General features: G+C 43.1%; 1 protein-coding gene across 1 annotated transcript in view; it reads left to right on the top strand.

Moving 5' to 3' along the window:
- Positions 1–10454, top strand: part of LOC123663641 (citron rho-interacting kinase) — a 32200-nt gene extending 21746 nt beyond the window's left edge. Inside the window, exons 21-32 of the mRNA XM_045598308.1 lie at positions 16–183; positions 1491–1700; positions 3517–3633; positions 4604–4710; positions 5345–5413; positions 5562–5621; positions 5698–5751; positions 6714–6858; positions 7304–7493; positions 8176–8231; positions 8289–8469; positions 9409–10454. Coding sequence (XP_045454264.1) covers positions 16–183; positions 1491–1700; positions 3517–3633; positions 4604–4710; positions 5345–5413; positions 5562–5621; positions 5698–5751; positions 6714–6858; positions 7304–7493; positions 8176–8231; positions 8289–8469; positions 9409–10454 — 2403 coding nt within the window. The remainder of the gene's footprint in view (positions 1–15; positions 184–1490; positions 1701–3516; positions 3634–4603; positions 4711–5344; positions 5414–5561; positions 5622–5697; positions 5752–6713; positions 6859–7303; positions 7494–8175; positions 8232–8288; positions 8470–9408) is intronic.
- The last annotated feature ends 1545 nt before the right edge of the window (positions 10455–11999 follow it).

Below are 11999 nucleotides of genomic sequence, written 5' to 3' on the forward strand. Positions count from 1 at the left end.
TTTTCATATTGACAGAACGAGGCGACGCGTCTGCGCTCAGAATTAGAGGCGACACGCACGAAGCTTTCGGAAGTCGAGCGTCAGGCCACTGCTGCGACTACGACTGCGGAGCTTTCTGACCAGCGGGCCGCTGACGTGGCCGAGCAGTTGCGACTCGCCACCTCACAGCTGGATGTTATGCGCGTGAGTGTTCCCCACTCTTCTCTTTCTTATTAACATCTACAACTCTACTTTCGGAAGTCGATTACTTGACCGTCTCGACTGTGCATAAATGATTGCATATATGTGCATAAATAATTGTTTTTGCTCGCAAACGTAAAAGTAATACAATGTAAGTAGACGAAAAAATAGTCAAGTAAATACACGCTTTCAAAGATTCCAACAATCAGACAAGACAATCCGCTTTCGGTTAAAACAAGAATCATTAAAATTATTTTTAAAGAACAAACTGTTACCCTAGTAGTTAATACAGCTCACTACGTTATAGTAGTAGATGCATCCTTGGACCGATTCTACACTGAAGTAGTTTTAATGAAGACAGATAGATGGCGTTGGCGTGGCGTGGCGTTGCACCGTCTCCTAAATACGCGTCATCAAAGATTACTCAAAACGTGCTCATTATATCTCGATCATATTTAAATGGAACTACATGACAAGTATTAGCTTTTAATTTATAAAAGAAACATCAAAATCGGTACCGCAACATACATAAAAAAAAGAAAACATAAATAATAAAAATACAATCGAATTGTGAACCTCCTCTTTATTTAGAAGTCGGTTAAAAATAGTGTTGGGTGTCTGAGCGCTAGTGAAGTGTATACTTTGATGTTAAGTTAGCCTGGAATTGTGATATACTTTGAAACACATGTATTCTTAGTGTGTTAAGTTTGATTCATAATCTATAAATAAAATACAAAAATAAAAAGTTAAGAATGTTGATGAGCGCATCTGATTGTAAGAACGGTAAAATATTCATTGAAGTAAAATATACCATCAAAACTCAATTCTGCAAAGTGCCATATACTAAATTCAGAATGTGTAGGCAGGTCAGATTGAAATTAAAAAAAAAATGTAGTGTGCGCATTTTAAAACTTCAGTAGAGGAATATCGAGTGAAGTCATGATTCTTTTTCTGTGACACCTCCCGGGCCGTATCTTTGATACCCCTGATCTATGGGTTCAGTAATAGACAAAACATTGAGTTTTCTGTTACACGAAAGTATGTATGTATGTAAAGTAATTGTATATAAAAAACGAGTGTGCTTTAGACCACACGACTGGAGTAAAACTTGCACTGTGTTTTAGATATACGAAACGTAACTGGCTATGAGAGAAAGAGAGAAAGAAAACGTGTGCTCGTCTCTCTCTCTCTCTTGCTCCGTTAGCCTCGCCTGATCACATTTTTCGTAAAGCTCTCGTCACGCAAAGCCGTATCAAAATCGTTGAGTGCTCAAGAGAAAAGTATTTAGATTTATGAGATTATTTTCGCAGGAGCGGCTCGAGAACCGCGACCGCCTAGTGGAAGAGTTGGAAGCACGCATTGGTACACTTGAAGGCGAGGCGGCGACATCAGAGGCGGCTTTGAGCGGCGCGGCGAGGCGCTTGCGGGAACTGCAGGAGGAGGCGGCGACACTGCGCACGCGCGCCCACGCGCACCACGAGCGCGCCTTGCAGCTGCAGGCCGCGCTGGCCGACGCGCAGGTAGCGCCGCGTGTGTTAACTGTTAACTGCGGAGGAGGCGGCGACACTGCGCACGCGCGCCCACGCGCACCACGAGCGCGCCTTGCAGCTGCAGGCCGCGCTGGCCGACGCGCAGGTAGCGCCGCGTGTGTTAACTGTTAACTGCGGAGGAGGCGGCGACACTGCGCACGCGCGCCCACGCGCACCACGAGCGCGCCTTGCAGCTGCAGGCCGCGCTGGCCGACGCGCAGGTAGCGCCGCGTGTGTTAACTGTTAACTGCGGAGGAGGCGGCGACACTGCGCACGCGCGCCCACGCGCACCACGAGCGCGCCTTGCAGCTGCAGGCCGCGCTGGCCGACGCGCAGGTAGCGCCGCGTGTGTTAACTGTTAACTGCGGAGGAGGCGGCGACACTGCGCACGCGCGCCCACGCGCACCACGAGCGCGCCTTGCAGCTGCAGGCCGCGCTGGCCGACGCGCAGGTAGCGCCGCGTGTGTTAACTGTTAACTGCGGAGGAGGCGGCGACACTGCGCACGCGCGCCCACGCGCACCACGAGCGCGCCTTGCAGCTGCAGGCCGCGCTGGCCGACGCGCAGGTAGCGCCGCGTGTGTTAACTGTTAACTGCGGAGGAGGCGGCGACACTGCGCACGCGCGCCCACGCGCACCACGAGCGCGCCTTGCAGCTGCAGGCCGCGCTGGCCGACGCGCAGGTAGCGCCGCGTGTGTTAACTGTTAACTGCGGAGGAGGCGGCGACACTGCGCACGCGCGCCCACGCGCACCACGAGCGCGCCTTGCAGCTGCAGGCCGCGCTGGCCGACGCGCAGGTAGCGCCGCGTGTGTTAACTGTTAACTGCGGAGGAGGCGGCGACACTGCGCACGCGCGCCCACGCGCACCACGAGCGCGCCTTGCAGCTGCAGGCCGCGCTGGCCGACGCGCAGGTAGCGCCGCGTGTGTTAACTGTTAACTGCGGAGGAGGCGGCGACACTGCGCACGCGCGCCCACGCGCACCACGAGCGCGCCTTGCAGCTGCAGGCCGCGCTGGCCGACGCGCAGGTAGCGCCGCGTGTGTTAACTGTTAACTGCAGGAGGAGGCGGCGACACTGCGCAGGTAGCGCCGCGTGTGTTAACTGTTAACTGCAGGAGGAGGTGGCGACACTGCGCAGGTAGCGCCGTGTGTGTTAACTGTTAACTGCAGGAGGAGGCGGCGACACTGCACAGGTAGCACCGCGTGTGTTAACTGTTACCCGCAGGAGGAGGCGGCGACACTGCGCAGGTAGCGCCGCGTGTGTTAACTGTTAACTGCAGGAGGAGGCGGCGACACTGCGCAGGTAGCGCCGTGTGTGTTAACTGTTAACTGCAGGAGGAGGCGGCGACACTGCACAGGTAGCACCGCGTGTGTTAACTGTTACCCGCAGGAGGAGGCGGCGACACTGCTCAGGTAGCGCCGCGTGTGTTAACTGTTAACTGTAGGAGGAGACGACGACACTGCGCACGTGCACTTCGTTTTTGTCACTGTGATCAGTTACCGCAGTCTTGGGTCTGGTTCTGTTGTATATGACAAAGGACAACAATTAATTAAATTTTCAAAAATTAAGCAACGAAATACAATTTCCTAGGCAGTTATTAAGGTTGCATGGTGTATGTTGGCATTGTTCGCATTCAATGAAGTTTAAATACACATGATATTATAATATATCCCCCTACTTCTCCTCCTTGTGATATTTCGGGATGTTTTTCCGGACCCCGGCCCTCTTTCGAGACTCACGTGATAAGTGGCTCCCTTATCATATATTTTACATTTTCATATGTGGCTAATTATCTATTAATATGGCAGGAGGAGGCGGAGGCGGCGCGCGAGGCCCACGAGGCGGCGACGGCGTGGTGGCGCACGCGCGAGACCAAGGCCGACGCAACGCTGCGGCAGCAGGCCAAGCTGATCGACTTCCTGCAGGTATGGCGCACCCGTGGCGCCGGTGGGGTTAGGTCAGGTCATCTGCCCACCCTCGACTCGAAGCTAATAATAGATATTAGATTTTAATAAGGAAATTTTAGGTCGATTTTGCTAAAACCTTCCCAAGCTATCATTCAAGTAGTGTAGGAAATGAAACTAAATGAAATGTTGCAGTTAATATAAAACGAGTGTACTTTAGACCAAAAGACTAATGTAAAACGTATTTAACTGCCTACACTGTGTCTTAGATATAAGAAACTTAACTGGCTTTGAGAGAAAAAGAAAATTTGTCCTCGCAGCTCTCTCTCTCTTTCTCTCTTTCTCTTTCTCTCTCTCTCTCACTCTCTCTCGATCGGTTTGCCTCGCCCGATCACACTTCATTAACGCTGTCATCACGTCTTCACCAGCTTACTCACCAAGTCAAGGGTGTTTAAAGAAGTCTTACATCAAAAAGAAATTAATTTTCTACTACTATCGAGTTTCACGGTTATTTGTTTTTGCCCGCCCCCTTCCTCCTTCGACCTTCGCAGCAGTGGAAACGCACCGTAAACCTTCTGCGTGATACCGGAGATTGGACAGTCAACATAGATAAAAATTTAACTGTTTTTCCCTTTCGTTTTTAACACTCCTTATAAAGTAAAATTGGTTCTTTTGTTAAATAAAAAAATACTACTGCTCTCCATTTTTTTAATTTCTTTTTTTACTATTATTTTTATTTATATATCATATTATATGAATATTAAGGTCTGACGTTAAAAATCGACAGCATAATGAAAGTAATGTTCCACAGGCCTATTGAGAACACAGATATATTCGTCACTGTTTCAATTAAATTCTCATAAAGGTCGTTGGATATTTGTAGATGTTTAATTAATTTATTTGTAGATGTTTTATTAATAATAAAAAATATAGGTTAATTCGCCTTGTTTGTCCAGTAGTTCATCATTATCATGTTTTCAAATTGTGCCAGGCTAAAGTGGAGGAAGCGGGTCGTAAAAAGTGTTCGCTGAGTAACAAGCTATTCGGGCGGTCGGGGCGCCGCGCGGCCGCCTCGCCGCCGCTGCTCCGGGTCAACAGGTTACTCACTGATTACTAGATAATTATGCGGATTCACTCGCAGTGCCCTTCATCACTTTCCCACTATTGCAAGAGATTACCCAGTGAACAAATGACGTCGATTTACGTAAATGTGATGTCAATGTGACATAAAACATTTTATATCATGTTAATGTCACATTTACGTAAATTACCCTGTAAACACATGACTTCAATTTACGTAAATGTGATGTCATTGTGACATAAAACATGTTATATCATTTTAATATCACATTTACGTAAGTTGATGTCATGTGTTTACTGGGTAGTGTATGTGTATGCTTAGGAGGATTATCCAATCTTAAAATGAGTATTTTCTACTTCTGTATTAGTATCATAAGTTTAAACTCATCCCAAACACCTTTACAATTAAATAAATATTTTTTAAGCGTAACTCGAAGGTTCGATTCGTATTACATGTCATGGCAATTTGACAGTAGAAAATCTTCTTTCTTATAAGTGTATTACGAATCGGAATTCAATTTAAAATTTATTATTTTACTGTTAGAGTATATACTCAAATACGAAATGAAATAATATATATATATATATATATATATGTATATATATATAGTATATAATATATATATTATAAATATATTATGAACGCTCGCAGGGAATTACGCGAAGAAGTGGAACGTTTGAGGGCCAAGCTCGCTGCTGCAAATGCTAATAGCGATGTAAAGTATGTTATTTCATTACTCTATAAATACTAAATATAATTATCTTTTTCTGTTGATATGTTAATAATTTTTAGTGTACAATAAAGAGTGCAAATAAATAAATTATATATAATATTGTTTATCTTATTTTAAAACATTAAATGATTCCAGTTTCCCGCCGACGCCGAGACGAGATCGAAAAAATAATAAACCAAAGAAAATTGTAAATGGGTAAGTCGTAATTGTCAATATTTGTAACGATATGTCGGTTGAATGATTTTTTAATTTAATATTATTATGTTTACAGATCTCAAAACTTAAACACTTCGGAGGGAAATGATGACACCCTACTTGTTATCTGGTAAGTAAGATAAACAGTTGGAACAAATTATACATAACAATGAATGCTCCTATGAATGAGAGCCATTCGTGTTGTTGAATGACTACTCCAAGTAGGTAAAAAAACCTCAAAGCTGACCATTAAATTAATAAATAAAAGCCTAATATATATACCTGTTGGAGTAATGAACTGTGTAGTAAATAGGCAACTACATGCTTCATTGAGTGAGATCCGACGCTCGTTGCCTACGCGATCATTTATATTGATTGTTGTCGCGACATGCCTCACGGAAAAAAAAACTATATTCCTAACTTAATAAATTGAATCCATTAATCAAGACATCAATCAAGTACAGACTATTCACTTGAATTCTGTAACTGTATATTATTATTAAAACCCAAGACAGCTTTAAAACTTTCCAGTTGTATTAAAAATACAATAAAGTACGATAAACCAGATCAATAGTTGATAGTTTTGACTTAATTACCTATGCACAAGCACAAACGCCTAGCACAAACGCCCAGCGCAAATGCACAAGCACAAACGCCCAGACTTTGGCAAACATCTTTATGGATAATACAAATGTGGAGACTTGTGGCAGAATTTCCTGCTCAAAATACGGAGCAGCCCGACTGGGGTAGTACCTCGACCTTACAGAAGATCACAGCAAAATAATACTGTTTTCAAGCAGTATTGTGTTCCTGTTGGTGAGTAAGGTGACCAGAGCTCCTGGGGGGATTGGGGATTGGGTCGGCAACGCGCTTGCGATGCTTCTGGTGTTGCAGGTGTCTATAGGCTACGGTAATCGCTTACCATCAGGTGAGCCGTAAGCTTGTTTGCCGACCTAGTGACATATATAAAAAAAAGAAATTTGCAATGGGTATGTGCGGAGATCGCACCCGCAACAACCATAAGTCAGTGCTGAGACCGTTGCCTTAATGCGTTGTCAAAATGTTTGTGTCATGTGTGTGTGATTGTTTCAGGGCGGATGGGTCCCGCGAGCGAGTTCAGGCGCGCTGCAGTTCCCGGGAGCTGGTGCTGGGCGCGGGCGACGGGGCCGTGCGAGCTCGTCTACTGGCGGAGCGGGCGCGCGGCCTGCCGCACAACGAGGCCAACCGCGCCTTCACCGTGAGTTGGAGCTACGGCTCTCACATGGGACTGCCAGGCCACAGCCAGGAATATCTTGCGCAACATTTGGAGCAGTCCAACTGGGCCTCAATCTCACTGAAGATAATAAATAGTAGCTCTAAAGTAGTAGGCCAAAGCTCCTGCGGAGGGTAAGGGATGGCAACGCGCTTCCGATGCTCCCGGTGTTTCTGGTGTATAAAAAATTATACAGTGAAAATTGTGCAATTATTGTTGTCAAATAGCAATTGCAAGACGATTGAGAAATATTAACTTATATTAATTATACTTGAATATAAATCTTTAATCTTGATGTAAATGTAATTTTAAAATTTGTTTCTTGATATTTCAATATTGAAATAAAGGAAATGTTCATATTTAAATTCAAATAATTGAGGACCTTATATAGTATGTTATATAATTGTTATTGTTATAATAATATATGCAGGTGAAGTTAGAGTACAGCGACCGCGGCACGGAGGCAGCGATCGTTTGTTCGAGTATCGCTGAGCGTTCGCGCTGGATTTCGCTACTCACTCCCGCAACTGACTCTGTGGGCTTCAACCCGCCTACTCTGCTGCAGTGTCAGTCGCAACCGACTAGCGCACTCTACATTGCACCCGACACACTCGCCATAGGTAAGTGCTAATGCTAAAATAAATCATAAAACTAGAGATATCATGGTGACATGTTTTATCATTCGTATCTCAAACTGTTCTTGCTAACCTGAAGTTGATCTCGACTAGTAAATTGGTACTGAATTTGTCTAAAATTCTATGTGTTGATTGTTGAGGTAAAAATATTGTCAGGAGTCCTCTCACTTTCCAAAACATACCGCACAACGAAATTGTTACTGTAACATGTATATACAGTTATTTCAATCAGTTTAAATCGAGCACTAGATGAAATCTTTTATTTATAAAAGAGGAATATTAAACTTTAATAATTTTCTCTCGTTCACTCCGATTTTCGTTAAATAAACATAACAATAATATAATAACTGTGCTGTGTGGCTACGGCACCAAAGAATACAGTCACCCCCTCTCTTCCCGTGGGTGTCGCGTAAGAGGCGACTCTGATGGCGGGATAACCATCTAACCGCTGGCTTTGAAACACACAGGCCGAAGACGGGCAGCAGCGTCTTAGGTGCGACAAAGCCAGCCCTGCGGTCACCAACCCGCCTGCCCAGCGTGGTGACTATGGGCAACACATATGAGTTCACGCATTTTTGGTGCGAAGTTGTGGAAGCCTATGTCCAGCAGTGGACTGCAAGAGGCTGGAATGATGAAACATAACAATAAAGCGGATCGCCACTTCCAGGTTGCCCGGACGGGCTGCAGTCGCTGCGCGGGCCGGTGCGGCTGCAGTGGGCGGGCGCGGAGGGCGCTGAGGGCGTGGTCTCGCTGGGCGCGGCGGGCGCGGAGGGCGCCGAGGGCGTGGCCTCGCTGTGCGCGGCGGGCGGGCGCGCGCTGCTGGCGCTCGGCGGCTCGCTCGCGCACGCGCCGCTGGCCGCGCTGGCGTCGGCGCTGCGCCGCGCCTGCGCGCTGCGGCCCGCGCTGCAGCTGGCGCGCGTGCCGCTGCCGGGCGCCGCGCCGCCGCGCCTCGTGCGGGTCAGTGGCTCCCGAGCGCGGAAGCGTTCACGTCCAAATGTGTGCTCATATGATTCGGTCTGTCTGGTCTTCTCTTCCGCTGGGACTAGGCCTCTTTCTCCATGGAGATTAATAGGAGAATGGAGATTGATCGGAGAAAGGCCGAAGCTTAATCCACGTCGCGCCTCCGCTGCGGGTTGCCGGATATGTTCCCTGTTATGAGTAACGGTCTCTATCTAGATATCTATGATAACAGCCGGGATCGACAGCTTATCGAGCTTGCAGAGAGGAGGGGACCCGCATACAAATCTAAAGCTGCAGGAAATACCTCAACCTTACAAGAACTCACACCTAAATAATACTACTCTTGAGAATTGTAGTATTGTGTTTCTCTGCTTGATTCCCGTCCCCAGTCTGAGTGTTATATAAGTATTATTTATAATTATGATGAATATGTATATTTATCATTTAAAAAATATATAGCTGCATCTCATTTAGCTATATACTTTTTTTACACTTTTTATCTATACATTATAATGCCATTTTACGTTGGCAAGTTTGTGTATGTTATAAGATATATATTTGTGATGAATAAATTCTGTAGAGGAAATGAAAAACCAAATAATTATACAACTCGAAAAATTGTAGAAAATTAGATTCTTTTAATTTACTGCAACTTGTCATTTACTTTCACTACCTACACTATTTCAAACTAACTTGCGGAGGTTTTAGCTCAATCTATCTAAAATTTCTTTATTAAAATCTAAACTATCAATTAATAGGTTTGAGTTTATCTTATCCCACCGTGGGTTCGCCCTGACCGTGTAGTTGGTAGGAGTAAAAAAACTTACACCCAGCGAAAAGCAGAGTTTTAGCCATCTGCGCCAACGGGCCAACCAAATAGTATTTAGTTAATCATAAATCATAATTGAATGTCACTTTTACTTGTAGGGTATTGACGAAGCTGACGGACTCTGTGCGGCGGTCGCGTGTGGACGACGTGTCTTTCTGCTTCGGTATGACGCCGCGACCGCAGAGTTCAAGATAGCTAGGTCTCTTACTGTCGACCGACCGCCGTATGCACTTCTCCTCACAAGCCAAACATTGTATATTTCTGGAGAAAAACCCCTCAAAGTGAAACTGCCTTCTGGCTCCCTAGAATCATTTGCAATGGATGAACCGATAGTAAATGCTGCCTTCAAACGACAATCTCCACCTCTAGCGATATTGTTGATCCGAAGTAGACCAGTTGAAATTCTATTATGCTATGCAGAGTGTGGTGTATTCGTCGATGAAAGTGGCAGACGAACACGAAACGAAGATCCGAAGTGGAGCTCCGCGGTGCACGGTTGGGAGTTCGTTAATCCATTCTTGTACGCCATCGGAGAGAACAAAATCACAATAATATACATTAACGACGAAACATATCGAGCGCCTCCGTGCACTTGTGACTCTGCTTCCATGACATCCAGCGCTTCGGAATGCTACCAACCCGAAATCTTCAACTACAAATTAAACGATCCTCATTTACTGGGCACTACTCCCAACGGCATTGTTATTCGATCAAAAATCGACGACGAATATAGAGTTTCAATCCTAGAAGGCATGGCGGCATTCAGAAGTATTGGCGCCTCTCTGGAATCGTTGAACACAGTCTCGGACTCGAAAGGTTCTTCATCAGATTTGGCGCAATCTCTCAGTGACATATCGCCGCAGGACGATTCGCAGGAGAGTGTAGAACTAACGACTGGTTTTCTGGCGGATATAAGAAATAGAGCGCGGCAGTTGCGTATGAAAAATCGTCGAGAATCAACCCCGGATGACGTCATAAAAGAAATTTTAACTACCGAAGTCGGCTTAAAACGCACTTCGAACGGTAGAAAATCTCCTGCAATTGTTTCTGAATGTGAGACTGACACTGACCCCGACAGTGACGACGGGACCGGCTCCACGAAGTGCACAGCGGACGTGTGCGCTGAAATGTTTACGAGGCAGGTTCGTTTTCAGTAATTAATAATGATAAAATATTAACAATCGGCTAATTTAATAACCCTTTTGTACGAGACGTACTGAGCTTATAATGTAATATTAACCAGTATAATAATACATAGTCAACTTTTTATAGCTGTACAAGGTATAATGTTTAATGTTTTAGTATTGTAATGTATTATTTATAAATGTCCACACAATAATATTTACTTTAGTTCTACATTTTTGATGAAACTACAGAATGATGATCATTAATATTTGAATGGAAAAAAAATTGTAAATTTTATAGAATAGCTTGCGTTTTTTATTTGGTCTTTTGAAATATTTATACATCATTTTTGTTAAATATAAAGAATGTTCATTAGGTGGTTTTACTTAAAAGTAGGATTAACAAAAACAACTTGATGCAAAATTAAATTTTCATTCTGAATTTGTTTCATTTGATTAAAACGTTCACATCTGTCTAGTCTATCAACAGGTTACTTGACAACATAAGTTGATAAACAAACACCAGAACATAACAAAGTAGAATTAATTCGTAAACTAAGTAAAACTAAACTTCATTATTTAGTATTACGTTAAATACTAATTTTAAAAAGTAAGACAAGCGAGGCAAATCGTATCACTTAGTTTTCTACGTGACTACTTTTTTTTTCTTAAAAAGTTGCTCATTCATTTTTAAAAATTTTACAAAGAAATTTTGTATTAGTTCGAGATGCTATCAATTAATTATTCTTGTTTCTTGTAAATGATTTTAAATGTGCTTTGTGATTCATAATGATAAAATTTAACTTTAAAAGCTACTATACTGGAAATTCGTTTTAATTTGTACTTGACTTTATAAGGAACTTTTATTTAATTTTTTTATTTTTTCTAAGATTTTTCTCAATAATGAGTATCAAATTTGTATACTTCTAATTTTGATCAGGCACTAAGTACTGTAATTTAGTTATTTTTGGTAAAATAAATACTTGCCTTATTTTAAATTTATGAAAAATTATTTAATGTTTTACTGTGATTTGATAATGTTTGTTTTAATGTAAGATTTTTGTTAATAATAAAATATTATTGTAAGACAATATAAAATATGAAAAATGAATATTATTTGTTTCTATGTTACCCGCCTTGTCTATTATACTGAAGCATGGTTTTCATATTTGTCTTTGTACATTTTCTACGAATCACACTGAATCTACTGATTTTTTTTTAAATAATGCCTATACTTTAAGCATGACCTATCTCCAAATTCAGTGTCGATCTTTTTTATGAAACACTAAGGCTAACATGGCTTCCTGTCTAAAGATATACTAGCTATGTGAAAAACTAAGTATAATTATTGAAATAATAACGAATATTCTCATAATACATCAGCATTGTGACCAAGATTGGCCTGAAGACACATACCAGTATCAGTGGTAGCGAATGTGTTAAGAAAGTCAAAGTTTTTTATTGACCATAATAAAATTGTTCACTTGCAAACAAAAAAACCGACTTCAATTTCATGGACAAGTAACACGACGTACGTAGCTGACAAAAAAGTCAAATACGCATTATTAAAGACTAGCT

Source organism: Melitaea cinxia, chromosome 20 (assembly GCF_905220565.1).
Source record: "Melitaea cinxia chromosome 20, ilMelCinx1.1, whole genome shotgun sequence".
Taxonomy (NCBI): Eukaryota; Metazoa; Arthropoda; class Insecta; order Lepidoptera; family Nymphalidae; genus Melitaea; species Melitaea cinxia.